Raw genomic sequence first — 20,740 nt, 5'->3', positions numbered from 1 at the left:
ATTCTGTTTTTTCTATCTTAACAGCACACTGAGATGCTTCATGTTATTGTGCCTTGCTCACAGTAGCTACTTTATGATTTCCTACCTCTCTCTCAAGTCAGGTCTAAGAAATTTACCTTTCTCATGAGTTCTTAAAGTACCAATTGAACATGTAATCATTTATCCTATCCAGTTACTTATCTCATGCTTTCCAGCCTGGTGAACTATGCTACCCACTGTGTTTGAGTAACTTAAGTTCCTAGTTATTAAGTACCTGGTATAATTTTTCTAAGTCTCCCAATTTTCATGGTTAGACTCTATAACATTTCTGTATACAGGACTCTTGTATATGATTACACTTTAACCATATCCATTTCATCATTCTCCAAGTAAAATGTCTACCTATCCCTGTTTATCCTACGAGCCCAACAATGGGAAGGAAGAAAGTAAATCGGAAGATTAGAAAACAGATCCTCTCGGTCACTTTAGGCTGCAGAGACCTAACTAAAGGCCAGGAATTTATCTTGTCTTAACCAAGATCACATATGTGTTGTTATATTTCCAACCCACTTTTTCCCACTGTGAACTACAAAGTTTATTTAATTTGTGCTTAATTTTCAATCTTAATTCTTTATCAAAATGACTCAGTTATCTTACCTGAATTCCAGCATTGGTGATTTTATAACACTCAGATAGAGAAAGTTCCTTTAATTTTCTATGTCTAGAAAGTATCGCCAAACCCTAAAAAATTTAATATAAGTATTATTTTGTGGTTATAGTTTAGTTAGAAGGTACATTTCCAATAAGATAACAGCCATTTATACCAAAAAATTTAGCTTCTGTCTTATATTTCTTTACACTTAATGAATCATAAAATAAATTTGGTAAAGCAGCATCATTAAATAAAAATTTTAGGTTGTCTCTAATGTTTTGCAAAAAGTGTCACAGTACCCCAGAGCCAGAAAACTCCTTATTTTGTCACCTGTTTCCAATTAAATGTTATTTAAATCAATACAAACAAATCTTAAAGACCCCTAAATTTACAAATTTATTTTGAAGACATTTCATGTGGCTAATGAATCTGTTTTTCAATAATTTATTATTTATGCCTCACCTAAACATCTAAAAATCTTTAGCTGATTTTATTATGTTTAATTGCTTGAGGGGAGGGAACAGATCTTTATATAAAGTCCTGTGGAAAAACAGTCATCAATAGCCCACTTTGTTTCAGTTTAAAAGCTTTGTTTCTTATTATTTAAAAAAAAATAGACTGCCCTTTTCAGTCCTTAAATTTTAAAAATCTTTTCAAACTTTAAGTAGAGTTTATAAATAATATTATATTCGTTTCTGGTGTACAATATAGTGATTTGACATTCATATACCTTACAATGTGATCACCACACTAAGTTGTAATCCTCTTTACTGTGCAAACTCATCACAATGCTACTGACTATATTTCCTTTCACTTTTTACACCCATCCCCACCCCCACCACCCCTATGGCAACCATCAGTTTGATCTCTATTTCTATGAGTCTGTTTTTGTTTTATTTGTTCCTTTGTTTGTTTTTTAAGATTCCATGTATAAGTGAAACCACATGGTATTTGTCTTTCTCTGTCTGACTTATTTCACTTAGCGTAATACCTACTAGGTCTATTCATGTCACAAATGGCAAGATTTTATTTTTTTAGTTTTTTGAGGAGTCTCCATACTGTTTTCCATTGTGGCTGCACCAGTTTGCATCTTGTTAACAGTGCATGAGGGTTCCCTTTTCTCCACATCCTCACTAGTCTGTTATCTGCTGACTGTTGAGTTAGATGGTAGCCATTCTGACTGGTGGTGACATGGTATTTCATTGAGGTTTTGATTTGCATTTCTCTGATTACAGCCCTTAATTTTTTTTTTTTAATTATTTAATCCTCACCCAAGGATATTGCTTTTCAGGGAGCGTGGAAGAGAGGGAGGAAGGGAGAGAGAGAGACAGAGAGACAGAGACAGAGAAATATTGATGTGAGAGACACACATCGATGGGTCGCCTTCCACACTCACCTCAACCAGGGCTGGGGATGGAGCCTACAATCGAGGTTCATGCCCTTGGCTGGAACCAAACCTGGGACCCTTTAGCTCGAGGTCCGATGCTCTAATCACTGAGTCAAACTAGCTAGAGTAGCCCTTAATTTTTTTATGAGTGGTTTTGCTGTCTCATTTCTCAGTACTCTCCCCCCTAAACTGGCATACCTCTCGGATAATGAACTGATTGATTAATAATGTGCCTTATAGATGCCATCCCCCTGTTTGCATTCAGGATCACATTACTTTTAAAATTCCGTAAGAAATGCTTCCTAGACTAGATGGACGAGAGCAGTTTCTTCTCATGCTCTTGCCCCAGAACTGACTGCAGGGAAAATACCAAAAATAGTATATGAATTTCTCCTTCTAAATTTTATTTGCAGGACTGGTTTGCATTTGACTGATCTTAAACTCAACATTTGGACCATAATTGAAAATGATTATGAAAATATTGTATCTTGGTGTGTTTTTTCCCGCTGATGCACATAAAAAAATCCAGATCAAGGGAAAAAGTGCTTGGAAGTCTTATTAAATGAAGCCACTGTTTAAACTGCAATCTAATTTCATTTAACATTTTTGTGCACCACTCAAAAATAAACTCACCCTTTTTATTCTTTTAATTATTTTATTGCAAATGTAGATCCTTCTGTTAAGAACACATTATGTTTTCTGCCTCCATATTTCAAAATAAAGAATGACCAGTCCCTGTGGAGCCATTCACATATGGTCTGGGTTCCAGATGTGGATGCTATTTTACTCATGTTAGAAGAACTGTATTTAGATATTCCCCCAACAGATATAATATTTTCATAATCTTTTTCAATTATAGTCCAAATGTCAAGTTTAAAATCAGTCAAATGCAAACCAGTCCTGCAAATAAAATTTAGAAGGAGAAATTCATATACTATTTTTGGTATTTTCCCTGCAGTCAGTTCTGGGACAAGAGCATGAGAAGAAATTGCTCTCGTCCATCTAGTCTAGGAAGCATTTCTTACAGAATTTTAAAAGTAATGTGATCCTGAATGCAAACAGGAGGATGGCATCTATAAGGCACATTATTAATCAGTTCATTATCTGAGAGGTATGCCAGTTTATGGTATTGTTTGAACAAAAATATTAAGTAAGAGATGCAAGGTTTGTCTCTTGCCCTATACTTGATAGTAGCTAAATATATTTTATTATATTTATTATGTAACCAAGTTAGAATTTTTTAAGATGAGCTGGAAATGAAGTACACTTGCTAATTATGATATTTAACAGTCGACAGTCTCTTTACCACTTTATTGAAAATCACTAAATTTAATATTCACTAATATTAAAATAGAATGCCATGTTTTATCACTATAATTGTTCATGGAAATGTATGACCTCAAAATTTAATTAACATCATTAGCTATTAGGTAAATGCAAATCAAAACCACAATGAGATACTACTGCTACCTACTAGGATGGCTGTTCTTAAAAAGACAGATAATAGAAAGTATTGGTGAGGATGAGAAGAAATTAAAACTGTCATTAACTGTTGGTGAGAATGTAGAATGCTCCAATCACCCTGGAAAATAGTTCGGCAGTTCTCAAAAAAGTTAAAAATCAAGTTACCATATGACCTAGCAATTTCACTCCTAGGTATATATCCAAGAGAAATGACAATATATCAACATGAAAACTTGTACACAAATGTTCCTAGAAGTATTACTCATTTAGAAAAAAAGTGAAACTAGACAAATGTTTCAAATGATGAAAGATAAATGTGTTATATTCATACAATGAAATATTATTTGGCAATAAAAAAGTACTGATGCATACGAGTATAGATGAGCATTTAAAATGTTATGCTGAGTAAAAGAAGCCAGACCCAGCCCTGGCCAGTGTGGCTCGGTTGGTTGGAGTGTCGTCCCATGCACTGCAGGGTCTTGGGTTCCATTCCTGGTCAAGGCACATACCCAGATTGCAGGTTCGATCCCCAGTTGGGGTGTGTATGGGAGACAACCGATTGATGTTTCTCTCTCACATAGATGTTTCTCTCTCTCTCTGTCCCTCTCCCTTCATCTCTCTCTAAAATCAATAAAAGCATGTCCTCGGGGGAGGATTAAAATAAAATTAAAAGAAAAACAGACCCAAAAGGCCACATATTTTATGATTCCACTTATCTGAAAAGTCCAGACTAGGCAAATATATAGAAACAGAAAGTAGATTAGTGGTTACCTGGCTTGGGCTGGAGAGTGAGTCAGGGATAGGAAATGACTGCCAGTGGGAAGGGTTTGTTGTTGTTTTGAATGATAAAAATGTTCCTCAATACACTAAAACCACTGAATTGTACACTTTGAATTGGTGAATTTTATAGTATGTAAATCATACCTTAATAAAGATGTTTATAAAATTGAATGATGTAATAATTGCATAACTAAATACAAATTCGAAATATTCCTACAGCATCCTTCAGTCCAAACCAAAATGAATACAGAAATTGCTCAGACTCTGCTGACCATTCTGTTATTAGCAAATCAGGGAGCAAGAGATGTCCTCATGCTGTGTACTGGACAAGTTATTGTAAGACCTTGGTTCTATAAGTAAACACAACTTTGTAACTGAACAGCAATAAGTCTAAGGCAGCTGGAGGAGTCGAGGTCCCCACTGAAAACTGCCTTGTACTGGTTATGGGAGGCCAGCTTCTCTGAACAAGTGAAACACACTATTCTAGTCAACGGGGTTTGTATTTTTTAATGGCTTTCTGACTCAGAAGCTTTTCAGAGTAATGACCTAAAGACTATCAGAACCAGCTAGGTAAAATGTTCTACTTGGCACCATGAGGTTCATAAATGCTCCAAATTAGGAGGTGTTCTCTGAAACAAGTGATGGTTCCAACATTTTACAGACTTTCTTTATACCTTTATAAAGTTTTAAATCCCAGGTCTTGGCAAAATTCATTCATTGTTAATTCATATTCATTTGATAACTATTTACTTAGCATGCATGTATTATACTGATCAGGCTCTGGGATAGAAACTGGGAATAGTATCAAGGTAAATGAGGTGCAGTATTTGCTCTCAAGGAGCCCACAGTCTGGCGTGGAAGACAGACACGTACAGCAGATTATTACAACCCAGTAAAAGGAAAACACTGTGCACAGTGGTGGTACCAAGGAGGGAAGATGAAGCCAACTACTGTGGATTAAAGAAGACTCCATGGAGAACAGTCATGAGTGGGGAAGTGTATGGTGCCAAGAAAACTAGAGAGAAGGACATTTAGGCAGAAGGAACAGAATTGCAAAAGCATTAAGATTTAAAACAGCATAGCATGTATATGGAACTATACAGCATGGCATGAATAGATTTATAACAAATTTTAAAAAAATATCTAAAGAGCTGACACAAGAATTTCTCTTGAGAAAACTGTGGGGTTTTGTTTTGTTTAATACCTTGTTAAATGTTTGGGATAAAAGTCCTGGGGCTTGGATGGTATTATGCTTTTACTTCTGGGAAAGATGGAAAGAGGAGAGTGGGAAGACAAGAAAAAATAAAGAGGAGTGAAGAACCAACAAGGTGGAGTAACTGGGCCTCAGTAGGGCAAAAGGCAGATAATGCTTGCTTTTCAGGAAAGTTGTAACATCATGAAAATTTAAAGCTTCCTTCATTTTCTTCAAAAGTCAGCTAAACTGAATGCTTTGCAGGAAAGGTTTTGGTTTTATTTTCCCAAAGTATTAGGAGCAAAATTTATTCAGGTGAAACACAGAGAAAAACAGCTGATGTGGTAGCCTGGAAGAATACCAGGATTGCAGATTGGATGAAAATGTGAGGCCCCAGAAATTTGCAAGAATCCTGGTGAGTACTTTGCTCCTTCATAGGCCATAGAATTCAGGGATCTGAATATGAGGAAAACAGGAGTCTCTAGTAATTGATTAATATTATAGCTCTGGTATGAGGTCCATTGAAATGAATGTTAGGACATAAGACCCAAAAGGGAGTAGGCACTGAGTAATGAGAGCTTCGTACATTATTCTAAGGAATTTGGATTTCATCCTATGCAACAGAGTTAAACAGATCTTTCCCTTGGTAGGAATATGATGTTATATAAGTGACCATAATGCAAAAAATAAAGATGTGTTTCAAAAGAGGTACAGGGGCCACAGAGCAAGGACTGATTGCTTCTAGTTGTAGGAAGAGGTGGCAGTTTAGAAGACTTTCATGGAGAAAGAATCTGAATTAAGCCTTAAAGACTGAGTAAGATTTTAACAAGCAAAATAATGGGAACAGTGTTTCAGGCTGAGGAAAGAGCATGAACAAAGACTTCATTTGGAAAGTGTGAGTTGTTTGGGAAGTTATTCAGTTTGGGGTCACTGGTAATAGTGAGAGGGGACATTGAACACTGCAAGGAACGGATACATGGACACAAGGCATTTAGAGGCAGAAAAATCCTTAAAAACTATTCTCCCCCCACCCCACCCCAATTTTACATCTGGTATTGCTTAGCTAATGAATATCACCAACAAAAATATAAAACATCCCTTCCCTTTAGTTTTAAAACATTCAAATCCACAGAAAGGTTCAAAGAACAGTACAAGAAACATCTATATACTCTTTACCTAAATTCACCAATTATAAACATTTTGCCACATTTGCTTAATTGCTATGAGTGTGTGTATGAGCACATATAGTTTTATTAATATATATATGGATATAGTTTTATATTTATACATATACTATACATAGTATATATCACACACACACACACACACACACACACATTTCTCTGGAACATTTGAGAATAAGTTTCAGATATCATGATGCTTTCCCTTAAATATTCATTCTGTAGCTCATTAGGAATAAGGAAATTTTCCTTTATAACTATATAGTATGCTAATACTATATAGCATACTATATATATCCAGGCTGGCCACAGATTATGTGAAAGCTACACTGACACTCTCCCAGGACCAAACTGGAATTAGTTTTAGAAAAACCATCCTGAATAATCAACTGAAGACTAGCTGGAGAGAACCCTTATTACCAAGGACATAAAGTGGAGACTGTAGAGACTGGTAGGAAGTGTGGAGGCATGGGAGGGCTGGCTGGGTTCCCACAGGCAGCAGCTAAAGTTCCAGAGGGGTATCTCAGCTGTGGAGGGTTCCCACTGAGAACTCTGGGGTCTAAACTCCAAGCTGGGTTCTCCAGCCCAGAGCACCAGAGCTGAGAAAGGTACCTATATAACACCTGGCTGTGAAAAGCAGAGCAGTTTCTGTCTGCTGGGGAGAGATGGTTGGAAATGCAGGCATCCTCTTAAAGGGACAAGGCACAAAGTTTTGTGTGCAGCAACTCACCTCAGGCTCTGGCAGAGGGAGGGCACAGTAGACTAGAGAGTTGTGAGGAGAATCCAGGGTTGTAAGTTCTTGAGATAGAGCTCAGAGGGCACCCATCTGGATTTCTGTGCTGAGTCATTCCCCCATATGGCAGAGGACATCTTTCTCAGGCAGACCTTTACCATCCAGGCAGCTTTGGCCTGGGAGGGGGGGAAACAATTGCCCTACCTGTTGAAAACCTCTCACACCATCCTGTGGAGTTTACACCTTACTGTGGTCTACAGCCTGAAGCTCATTAAGACACTGAGAATATCAATCAGCTTACAGGCAAAGGAAGACCACTGAGTGCTTTGAGTCTTTGCCTGATCTGCTTCTGGACCCAGGGCTTCAAAAAGCAGACCTTGGAGCATATCTTGGTCCTTTCCAAATGCACCTGGCACCAGCAGAGGGAGCCGCATGATATGGATTGCTGAGGCTCCAAACGGAACTCAAGGCCAGTTACAATCAGTGTCTGACACTGGCCTGCACCAGAGACCCTCCAAAAAGGCTGGGTGTACTAGCAGATCTACCTAATACATAGAAACAAACCCAAACAGGCAGGCAAAGTGGGGAGACAGAAAAAAAAGTCCCAAATGAAAGAACAAGAGAGATCTCCAGAAGTGCTAAATGAAATGGAGAAAAGCAATCTATCAGATATAGAGTCCAGAATAATGATGCAAGGATGCTTAACAGCATGAGAAAAGATATGGAAACTATGAAGGAAATAAAAAATGACATAGAAATACATACATTGGAAGGATTCAATAGCAGATTAGGGAAAGCCAAGGATGGGATCAGTGAATTAGAAGACAGGGTAGAAAAAAACACTCGATCAGAGAACCAAAAAGAAAAAAACAATGAATAAACAGGAGGACATTTTAAGGAAGCTGTGGGACAACATGAAAAAGCTGTGGTAGCAATACTCATATCTGACAAAATATACATCAAAGTGAAGGCCATAACAAGAGACAACAAAGGTCACTACATAATACCAAAGGAATCAATTCAACAAGAGGATATAATCCTGGTAAACATATATGCACTCAATATAGGAGCACCTATGTATATAAAAAACTTCTGGAGGACTTTACGGGAGAGATCAACCCTAATACAGTCAGAGTAGGGGACTTTAATACCCTACTGACTTTACTGGATATATCTTCCAGACAAAAAATCAACAAGGAAACAGTGACTCTAAATGACACACTAGATCCGATCGATTTAATTGATATCTACAGAACATTTCACCCCAAAGCTGCAGAATATACATTGATCTCAAGTGCACATAGGACATTCTCAAAGAAAGACCACATGTTAGGACACCAAATAAGCCTCTACAAGTTCAAGAAGATTGAAATCATGTCAAGCATCTTCTCAGATGTTTACACCATGGAATACTATGCAGCTGTAAAAAAAAATGATCTCTTACCCTTAGAGACAGCACGGTGGGACTTGAAGAGTATTATACTAAGCAAAATAAGCCAGTCAGAGAAAGGCAAGTATCACATGACTTCACTCATATGTGGAATCTAATGAACAAAATAAAGCAATGAACAAAAAAGATCCAGAGACATAGAAGGATGGAACAGACTGACGAATCTCAGAGGGAAGGTGAGGGCAGGGGATGGGGGTGGAGAGGTCAATGTAATAACTTATATACATATATGCACAACTCATGGACACAGACAATAGTGTGGTGGTGGCCTGAAGGAGGGAGGGGCAGGTGCAGGGGGAGGGGATCAATGAGGGGAAAAGGGGGGACATCTGTAATACTTTCAATAGTAAAGAGAAATTAAAACATGAAAAAACCTATATAGTATTATGTATATAGAGTATGATGACACCTAAAATTAACAGTAATAAAAGACTAATATAAAGTCAGTATTCTAATTTTTTTATTATTCAGGACCCAGTTAGTTCATCTTGGCATTTTGTCATATCCCTTTACCCTTTTTTTCTTTAAATTTCTTTCAAACATTGACTTTTAAAGATCTAGGCATGAATAGACACTTCTCCAAATAGGACATACCAATGACTGGTAGACATATGAAAAAATGCTCAACTGTCACCAGTCATCCAAGATATTTACAGAATGTTTCATCCCAAAGCTGGAGAATATACATCCTTCTCAAGTGCACATGGGACATTCTCAAAGATAGACCACATCTTAGGATACTAAATAAGTCTTTACAAGTTCAAGAAGATTGAAATCATATCAAGCACCTTCTTGGATCACAATGGCATCAAACTATAATCACTACAACAACAAAGCTCAAAAACATTCAAACACATGGAGGCCAAATAGCATGTTATTAAACAATGGATTACCAATGAGATAAAAAATGAAATAAAAAAATTCCTGGAAACAAATGGAAATGAACACACAACAACCCAAAATCAATGGGGTATAGAGAAAGCAGGCCTGAGAGATAAGTTCATAGCATTACAGGCCTACCACAAGAAGCAAGAAAAATCTCAAATAAACAATCTAACCCTATACTTAAAAGAGCTAGAAAAAGAACAACAAATAAAGCCCAGAGTAAGTAGAAGGAAAGAAATAATAAAGATTAGAGAGGAAATAAATGACATAGAAACTAAAAAAGCAATACAAAAGATCAATGAAACCAAGAGGTGGTTCTTTGCAAAGAAAAACAAGATTGGTGAACCTTTAGCCAGACTCATCAAGAAACAAAGAGAGAGGACCCAAATAAATAAAATCAGAAAGGAAAGAGGAGAAGTAACATCTGACATCACAGACATATAAAGGTTTGTAAGAAAATACTATGAACATCTATATGCCAAATAATTGGACAGCACAGGCAAAATGGACAAATTCTTAGAAACATACAATCTTCCAAAACGAATCAGGAAGAACTGGAAAACCAGAATAAACCAATTACAACTGAGGAATTTGAAGTAGTAATCAAAAAACTCCTAGACCAGATGGCTTCACAGGTGAATTTTACCAAACATTCAAAAAACAACTAACAGCTATCCTCCTTAAACTATTCAAAAAAATTCAAGAGGAGGGAAGAATTCCAAACTCTTTTTATGAGGCCAGGATTATCCTAATTTCAAAACCATATAGAGACATTACAAAGAAAATATATTTTAGGCCAATATCCCTGATGAGTGTAGATGCTAAAATGCTGAACAAAATATTAGCAAACTAAAACCAGCAATACATTAAAAAGATCACACAACATAATCAAGTAGGATTTATTCTGGGGATGCAAGGTTGGTACAATATTCACAGTCAATAAATGTGACACATCACATAAACAAAATGAAAGACAAAAATCACATGATCAATCAATAGACGCAGGAAAACATTTGATAAAATCCAGCACCCATTTATGATAAAAACTCTGAGCAAAGTGGGACTAGAGGGATCATACCTCAACATTATAAAGGCCACATATGACAAACCTACAGCCAACATCATACTAAATCAACAAAAAGCATTTCCTTTAAAAACAGGAACAAGACAGGATTGTCTTCCTTCACCACTCTTATTCAACATAATACTAGAAGTCCTAGCCTCAGCAATCAGACAAGAAGAAGAAATAAAAGGGATCCAAATTGAAAAGGAGGAAATAAAACTGTCATTATTTGCAGATGACATGATATATTGTACATAGAAAACCCTAAAGACTCCACCAAAAGACTACTTGGCCTAATAAATGAATGAGCAGAGTAGCAGGATACCAAATTGATATTCAGAAATCAGTGGAATTTCTGTACACCAAAAATGAACTACCAGAAGGTGGAGGAATCATATTACCTGATATCGAACTATACAACAAGGCCATAGTAATCAAAACAGCATAGTACTGGCATAAAAACAAACAGATAGGTCAATGGAACAGAATAGAGAGCCCAGAAATAAACCCATACCTTTATAGTCAATATTTGACAAAGAAGGCAAAAACAATGTGCTAATGATAGTTATTTAATAAATGTTGGAGGGGAAATAGAACAGATACGTGCAAAGAAATGAAACTAGGCCAGCAATTTACACCATGCACAAGAATAAACAAAATGGACAAAAGACTTAAAGGTTAGTCTCAAAACAATAAAAATCCTAGAAGAAAACATAGGCAGTAAAATCTCAAACATCTCATATAACAGAATTTTTGCCAAAACATCTCGTAGGACAAGAGAAACAAAGGGAAAAAATAAACAAATGGGACTACATCAAACTAAACAGCTTCTGAACAGCAAAAGAAACCATCAACAAAATGGAAAGGGAGCCCACTGTATCGGAGAACATATTCATCTGATAAGGGTTAATTTCCAAAACACATAAAGAAATTATGTAACTCAACACCAGAAAAACAAACAATCCAATTTAAACGTGGGCAAAGACACTTCTTGAGAGAAGACATACAGATGACCAAGAGATATATGAAAAAATTCTCCAAGTCACTAATCGTCAGAGAGTTGTAAATTAAAACCACAATGAGATATCACCTCGCATTTGCCAGAATGGCTACTGTTGATAAATCAACAAACAACAAGTGCTGGCGTGGATGTGGAGAAAAAGGAACACTACTGGGGGAATACAGACTGGTGTAGCCACTGTGGAAAACAGTATGCATTTTCCTCAAAAAATTAAAAATGTAACTGCCTTTTTACCCAGTGATCCCCTTTCTGGGAATATATACTAAGAATCCCAAAACACCAATCAGAAAGTGTATATGCACCCCTCTGTTCATAGCAGTATTATTTATAATAGTCAAGATCTGGAAACAGCCCAAATGCCCATCAGTAGATGAGTAGGTAAAAAAGCTGTGGTGCCTTTACAGAATGGAATGCTATGTGGCTGTAAAAATAAAAAGAAGAAGAAAATCTTACATTTGGGGACACCATGGAGGAACCTGGAGATTATTATGCTCAGTGAAATAAGCCAGTCAGAGAAAGACAACTACCATATGATCTCATTGATATCGGAACCTAATGAACAAAATAAACTGATGAAAAAAAATAGAAACAGAGGCATGGATACAAGGAACAGACTGACATCTGTCAGAGTGGAGTGGGGTGGGGGCAACTGGATGAAAGAAGGTGAAGGGATTAGCCCAAGAAAATTTATGTAAAACCGAGACACAGACAACAGTGTGGTGATGGCCAGAGGGAAGGGGGTGTGGAGGCTAGGTGGAGGTAGACAAAGGGGTGGTAGAAATGGGGACATCTGTAATAGCGTCAACAATAAAAATAAAGTTAAAAAAAAGAATGAATAATGAATGAAATTTTTCAATGTTTGTAAAAAATAATTTTAAATAACTTGCAAAAAAAAATACATGAGTCCATTAAGTGTTTTTGTATATCAACAAAGAATTATGTAAAATATTGACATCTTGTTCAATTCCTTTACATAGACCCAAAACAATTCTGGGCAGTTTACTGTCTGTTTCAAACAACTATATTAGCACAAAAACAGAAATATTGAAGCAAAATACTAAGCTATGAATGTTAACATGGTAAATATTATACACAGATGAACAATTGTTTTTTACAGAAATTCCTAGAAACTCCTCTAACTTCAAATTACTTGATCCATCTGTGAAGTTGGATCTTGCTGACAATCTCCTGCTTTTTGAAAAACCACGTCCCTTGGTTCCCATGACATCACTCTGAATTCTTTCCTCACCTACTTCTCTGCATGTTCATTTCAGTTTCCTTTTTGTGTTCATCTTTCAAATTCACCTAATAAGTGCTGTGGTTCCTTAGAGCTTTGAACTTGACCTCTCTTCTCCTTCTGTCTCTCAACCATGGCTTCCTCCACTTCAACCATCTCTAAATCTAGCCAAAATCTCTCTCCTGAGCTACAGATCTTGTTTCCTAACTGAAAATTAGACACCTGAATATGCCATAAGCACCCCAAACTGAGCACTGTTGCTTTCAGAGGACTAGTATTCAAACTGGAAGCCACACAGTTTTAATGGGTTCTTTTCTAGTCTTTCTGCTAGTTTCAGTAAGGAGCCTGGTTAAAAGTGAATGGCTCATGATGGAATTTTTATTGATTTAAGTACATTGCTCCTTCCTCTGCATTTTGCAACTTTTATGACCCTCTTTAAGGGGTCTGTGCTTCCCTTGCTGGGAAACCCAAAAATGTAACCTATACAACTTAGGATATTTGATATTTTAATACAGGATATTAGAAAATACATTCCATGAAATAACATGGAGTGGAATACCCAGGAGTCCAGGATGGCTGAAAACTCTGATGTAATTATTGGGGAGTTAGGTCATGGGAAATCTAAAAAGAACAAAAGGTCCCTGACAGCAAACATAAGAAACCTCCTCTCTTCCTGCATTTTTCAAGAGTGAAATGGGATGTAAGTGATACAGGAGATAGAATTGGGAGTGGGGTGTTAAATCCTTGTGCCAATTTTCTGCTTTCAGTACTGCTTGAATGGGAATATACCTAATTCCTATCATTCCTTGCCAGACACACTGAGGAACAAAACGAAACGAAAATGGAGATTCCGAAAGTCAAATGGGTGTCTTCTTTTTGTCACCCAGGCCCAAAGGGTCCCATAGTGCACAGAGATGTGTTCTGGTACTGGAATTAAACATATCTAAAGTGGAATTCAGGTGCAGCCAGTGTGGTTCAGTAGTTGAGCTTTGACCCATGAACCAGAGGTCACCATTTCTATCCTGGTCAGGGCACATGCCCATGTTGCTGACTAGATCCCCAATAGGGGGCATGTTGGAGGCAGCCGATCGGTAACATTTCTCTCTCATCAGATGTTTCTATTTCTCTATCCCTCTCCCTTCCTCTCTCTCTAAAAATCAATAAAAACATTTTAAAAAAAGAAAAAGAAGAAATAGCAACAATATATATTTTTTAAAATGGAATTCAGCATCTTTTCTCCAAGTCCTAATCCTTCTCTTAGGTTCTTTTCCTGGTTAATGACACCATTATGTCCACAATTGACCAAATAAAAACTGGGCATTGTCTATGTCTCTTCCTCTCCCCTTTGTTCCCCATATCTTGCCAATCAATCACCAAGCCTTATCTATACTACTTCCTAAATATCTCTCATACATGTCCCTTCTGCCACTACTATCAAAACCTTATTATTTCTAGCTGTCATTGCAGTAGCTCACTCTTTCTTACATAGATCTTCCTTCCTGCTGTTTCAGTGCACAAATCTATGAGTCCTACACAGAGTTCTCCAGTGGCTCCCACTGCATATAGCATGTAGTCTGAATGCTCTGTGTGACATCTAAGGCCATTTACATTCTTCCCTCTACCATGTCCTCCAGCTTCACCTCCTGCTACATCTCTTATCTTCTTGGGCCATCCTGTGACAATATAAAGTCACCTGTGGATAGCCAACACACAACTCTCTCATGACTCCATACCTTCCCACCTGCTTCGTCCACTGAGAATATCCTGTTATTTACCTCACAAATAACCTACTGAAGCTTTCGGCTACACCTCAAAAGCTGAAAAGCCTCACCCGACTTCTCCACAGAGACAACAGAGACACAGCATTCACTTTCCAACTCCTCTGTCCTGCCAAGATGCAGAATCTGTGCCAAGATGCACAAATCTGTATTACAGCAAATATGCCTCATTATTTCATAATTGGAGTTAATTATTGCTAAGATGTACTGCATGCTTACATGTGCCAGGCACTATGTTAAGTAGTTTACATTCATTATCTTATTTAATCCTCACAACACTGAGGAAAGTAATATTATAATCACTGTTCCAAAGAGAAGGAAACAGAGGCACAGAGAGGTTAGGTAACTTGCCCAAGGTCGCATAGTATGCTGGCACCAGCCAGGATGTAAACCACACTCTGAACTGATGCTTTTAGTAATCTGTAACCATGTAGTGCTGTTACTATTGTTGTTTTGGCACTAGACTGTACCTTGAGACCAGTACTATGGTTTTAAATCTAGTACTCCCAGAACCTACCACAGTGTTTGACACTCAGCTGACAATGAATAAATATTTGTGAATGAATAAGTAGTCTATAAAATTAGCTGTTTTTAATAGCCCCAGTCTTATCTTGCTGGCATATTCTCAGGATTCTTGGTTGGAATCTATTTCCCTTTGTAATTATGTGAATCAGTGTTTATATTTCATGTTTCTTTCCGAAAGATTTGCTCTGTTTGGTGCTGCCTACCATGTTATTTTATGAATGAAGAACAAAACTTCTGCTTGGAAATATGTTTTATCTCACTTAACACATTCCCTTTCTAAAATAACTGATAACACTATCTTGTACAATGTCCTTAAAAATGTATCTTAACCTCGCAAGTGATTTTCCCATTAATACTCCGGTTAGCGATTACAGTTTTATAAAAATAACTTACCTTTTCTTCTCATTTTGGTTTATTTCTACTTATTTGTTAGTATGAATTCTGTAATCATATTTGTTTTTAAAATGTATCAACCTCTTTGACCAAATTTATTGACCTACAGCCTAAAGGAAAGCAGACTGGTCAATACACAGAAATAGATCCTTTATATGTTTATAGAGGGAAACCAGCATCTCTGTTAATCTGGAAATAGAGCAACTTGCCTTGAGACCATTTGCCTCCTACCTGATGGAGGTTGAGAGGAGGGTTATGCCACCAAAGAGTTCCTTAAGGGAAGTGACAAAAGCTTAAGTTAGTCACTTCTTTTTGCAATATTTTTGGTAGGCATTTTGCTGGAAACAGGAGACAACTGACTATAATCTCCATGAGGGAAACCACGATTGCTAGTTATGTGACCAGCAGATTCATATGAGGCCACTGGCTGGGGAGAGGGGCCTGGAAAGGACTAAGAAGTCCAGTTTCATCTGAAAAAAGTAGAGTAGGGCAGACTGCTTGTTATGTGCAAATCTATTTGTCTCTTAGTTAGCCTGCTTCCTTTTAACTCCCAGTCTTTCTATTTTTTAAATCCCAAGTGATTTCATATGTTTCCTGCTTTAGAGGTCTTGCTTCACTGAACCTCAGGCTTTATGTGTGTGTTCCATGCAGATGGGTGGTCTCTTGAAAGTGTATCATCAGATTAAGACATGCAGCTGTAGGCACTCCCTCTCTAGCTCAGAGCTTTGCTGAGAAAATGTGGAATTTAAAGAAGCCCTGCTTGGTTGAGAGGAAGTAAATGGTACCACATCCATTCATTCACTCACTCACTCACTCACTGATCAAATATTTTATATTGATCTTAAATTCTAGGCATTATACTAAGCATCCCAAAGATGGGATGATCCAGCCTCTGCCCTCAAGAAGCATATAGTGCTATAGGGAGACAGGCTTGGAACAAATGTTAAAATATAATGAGCTGATTGCTTTAGTGAAGGCATTATAAAGTACAGTGGAAATAAGAGACAGGGAAATCCTAAACCTGCCCAGGAATTCCAGCAGAGCTTCACACAGCTAAAACTTGAGGGATAAGGGGAGAGGGTGTTTCAGACATAGGGAATAATTTGCAGAGATGGGAAGGTAAGGAGAGTATCACAAGTTGAGGAGCTATATAAGAGAGTCATTTCTGTGTCTCTGGAGCTGAAGATGAAAGGTGGGAATCGGCTGGAAGTGAGGCTGTAAAGGTAGGCAGGGGCCACCTCAGGAAGAGTTGGTCCTTTACACTAGATTGTTTAGACTTTATACTGTAATCAGTGTGGGACTCCTGAAGAAATCTGAGGAAGGAAATCATAGGCTCAGATTTGCATACTGGAAGGTCACACTGCAGCAGAGTGGAGAGTAGATTTGAGGACAGTGATATTTAAGTCAAGAGAGGTTAGTAAGAAGAAATAGTGCTTGAGCTATGGCAGTGGCATCAAGGATGGAAAGGAGGAAGAGAAACAGATATAAGAAATATTTAGACTACACCAATGATTGTTAAAGTTCCTACATTGGCTTCTTTAGTCAAAGATTTTTTTGGCTAGAAATATTTGAAACTAGATGACCTTATAACGTATACAATTAAAATTAACATGGATATCATGAGCCAATATTCAATTAGGATTATTTTTTTTGCAATTCAATTTGAAAATAATTTGTGTGCTTTAATAATTCAAGAGCCATTATTACTGTGAGGTCATCTAAATAGATAACACCCTTCTAGGGAACTGTGCTGTAATGTGGCAGACATGAGATTACAGTACCCTGGGAACTAAAGAATGCTTACTTATTTAGAAAACAACAGAGACATTGGTGTCACATGTGATTTATGTTTTCTTAAAGAAAAAATGCATCAATAAAGTAAAACCTATTGATATTGCCTTGAAGTGACATAGATTGAGAAGTGTGATTTGCTGATAATTAGGACAGCATGGAAAATGTATATTATAGGTAAAATTATGTCAAAAAAAAAATTAAAAGGCACCATTACCTTAAGTCAAGGGGCTTTAGCTATTGCCATGATCATCACTGATTACTTGTTCAGTATCTACTTACTCAGGCACATGAAGAATGGAAGGACAAGTAGCCAGAGCAATCAGACAGGAAGAGAAGAAATAAAAGGCATCCAAATTGGAACGGAGGAAGTCAAAAATGTCACTATTTGCAGATGACATGATATGTACATAAAAATCCTAAAGACTCAACCAAAAAGCTACTAGATCTAATAAACAAATTCAGCAAGGTGGCAGGATACAAAATTAATATTCAGAAACAGTGGCATTTCTGTATACCAATAATGAACTATCAGAAAGAGAAACTAAGAAAACAATCCCATTTACTACTGCAACAACGACAACAAAATATGGCACCAAGAAATAAATTTAACCAAGGAGGTAAAAGGCCTGTACTTGGAAAACTAGGACATTGAAGAAAGAAATTGGAGAAGATACAAATAAGTAGGAGCATATACCATGTTCATGGACTGGAATAATTAATATCATGAAAACGTCCATACTACCCAAGGCAATCTATAGATTTGACACAATTTCTATTAAAATGCCAACATCATATTTCACAGATTTAGAACAAAGGTTCCAAAACTTTATATGGAACCAAGAAAGACCTCGAATAGCCTCAACAATCTTGAGAAAGAACAACAAAGTGAGAGATATCACAATACTTGAAGTCAAACTATATTACAAGGCCATTATAATTCAAATAGCATGGGTACTGGCATAAGAACAGACATATAGATCACTGGATAAGAACAGAAAGCCCAGAAATCAACCCACCTCTTTATGGTCAATTAATATTTGACAAAGGAGGCAAGAGTATACAATGGAGTAAAGACAGTCTGTTTAATAAATAGTGTTGGGAAAACTGGACAGGTACATGCAAAAAAATGAAACTAGACCAACAATTTATACCATGCACAAGAATAAACTCAAAATGGATAAAATAATTAAATATAAGTTGTGAAACCATAGAAATCCTAGGAGAAAACATAGGTAGTAAAATCTCAGACATCTCACTTAACAATTTTTGCCAAAACATCTCTTAGGGCAAAAGAAACAAAGGGAAAAAAATAACAAATAGGACTACATCAAACTAAAAAGCTCCTGCAAAGCAAAAGAAACCATAAACAAAATGAAAAGGGAACCCACCGTATAGGAGAACATATTTGCCAGTGATAAATCCAATAAGGGCTTAAGTTCCAAAATATATAAAGAAATTATGAAACTCAACACCAGGAAAACAAACAATCCAATTTAAAAATGGGCAAAAGACCACAGCAGGCCAATAGACATATGTAAAAATGCTCAAAGTCACTAATCATCAGAGAGATGTAAATTAAAGATACCACCTCACACCTGCCAGAATGGCCATTATCAATAAATCAACAAACAACTGCTCACAAGGATGTGGAGAAAAGGGATCCTAGTGCACTGTTGATGGGAATGAAGACTGGTATAGCCAGTGGAAAACTATGCATTTTCCTCAAAAAATTAAAAATGGAACTGCCTTTTGACCCAGTGATCCCCCTTCTGGGAATATATCCTCTAAGAATCCCAAAACACCAATCAGAGAGTGTATATACACCCCTATGTTCATAGCGTTCATAGCAGCATTATTTCCATTAGTTAAGACCTGGAAACAGCCCAAGTGCCCATCAGTAGATGAGTGGATAAAAAAGCTGTGGTGCATTTACAGAATGGAATGCTATGTGGCCATAAAAATAAAAAGAAGGAAATCTTACATTTTGGGCTGGCACAGAGGAACCTGGAGATTATTATGCTAAGTGAAATAAGTCAATCAGAGAAAGACAACCATATGATCTCACTTATATGTGGAATCTAATGAGCAAAATAAACAGCCTAACAAATGGAACCAGAAACATGCGTACATGGAACCGACTGACAGCTGTCAGAGTGGAGGGGGTGGGAGGAACTGGATGAAAGAAGGTGAAGGGATATGCAAAACCAATAGAGACAACAGTGTGGCAATGGCCTAAGGGAAGGGGGGTGTGGGAGCTCAGTGGAGGCGGGTAGAGGTATGAGGGGGTGGAATGGGGCCATTTGGAATAGTGTCAAAAATAAAGTTTTAAAAAACGTTGAAAGGACAAGTGTCTTAGACAAAAGGTACAATGTGTAGAAAGGTGGTTCAATAGGAAAGAATTTGGCTTGTTTGAAGAACTAAAAGATGGCAGTGGAGCTGGAGGAAAGGGAATGAAGTGAGCAAGGGCATGAGATGTTAGCAGAGGGGTAAGGCAGGGATCTGTTTAATTAATGGTAAATGTTCTTTCAAATTTTGGTCTTTCCCTGATTTAATTTCTCTGTTCTGTTAGACACTGTTGGTTATTCCCACAACACTTCACACATGACTACACTCACCGGGTTCTCTTACAACCTTTTTCACCTTCTTTCTTTAGTATCCTTCATAGATTCATCATCTTCTTCCCTCTCCTTAAATATTGATATTCCGTTGTGTTCTTTGAGTGCTCATTTCTTCTCACCCTCCCCTTTTTTGAGGATCTGGACCACATTCACACCTCCATGCTGACTGCCATATCTAAATCTCCCTTCAGGGTCTCTCTCCAAGCCTTTGGCCTGAATACTCCACACAGCTCTCACTAAGTCTAATAAAATGAAGTCACCTTTCCCTCAAAACCTGTTATTTTTCTTACATTATCTGTTTTGAGAAACGACCTCCATCCACCAGAAGTCATGTTTTTGGAATCATTCTTATTCTTCAATGCCCCGTCCCCTAGGTCTTCATCTTCCACAACAAATCAATCACCAGATTATTTCAGTTTTACCTCCTATGTATTCTTGAACATGTCCTTCCCATGCTAGTTCTGGCTTCTGACCTAGTTCAAGAACCCATCACCTCTTTTTTTAGCTACTAAAATACTTCCCACTGGTCTCCCTTCCTCTAGTCTTTCTCCCCTCTAATCTATCCACTAGAGAACAACCAAATAATCTATATAAAATAGGAGGCTGAC

At 37.3% G+C, this 20,740-nt stretch overlaps 2 protein-coding genes across 2 annotated transcripts in view; one reads left to right on the top strand and one right to left on the bottom strand.

The window, feature by feature from the left end:
- FAM185A (family with sequence similarity 185 member A) overlaps window positions 1–790 on the top strand; it is an 88,447-nt gene extending 87,657 nt beyond the window's left edge. Inside the window, exon 9 of the mRNA XM_016219574.2 lies at window positions 25–790. Within this exon, the coding sequence (XP_016075060.2) occupies window positions 25–66 (42 nt within the window). The 3' untranslated portion in view covers window positions 67–790. The remainder of the gene's footprint in view (window positions 1–24) is intronic.
- FBXL13 (F-box and leucine rich repeat protein 13) overlaps window positions 1–20,740 on the bottom strand; it is a 253,394-nt gene that overhangs the window by 32,675 nt on the left and 199,979 nt on the right. The window contains 1 exon segment of the mRNA XM_087821113.1: window positions 637–720. Coding sequence (XP_087677239.1) covers window positions 637–720 — 84 coding nt within the window.

The sequence above is a fragment of the Miniopterus natalensis genome, chromosome 10 (genome assembly GCF_054644295.1).
Source record: "Miniopterus natalensis isolate mMinNat1 chromosome 10, mMinNat1.hap1, whole genome shotgun sequence".
Classification (NCBI taxonomy): domain Eukaryota; kingdom Metazoa; phylum Chordata; class Mammalia; order Chiroptera; family Miniopteridae; genus Miniopterus; species Miniopterus natalensis.
Note: the sequence above shows the minus strand (reverse complement) of the source record. Positions and strands in the feature narration are given on the sequence as shown.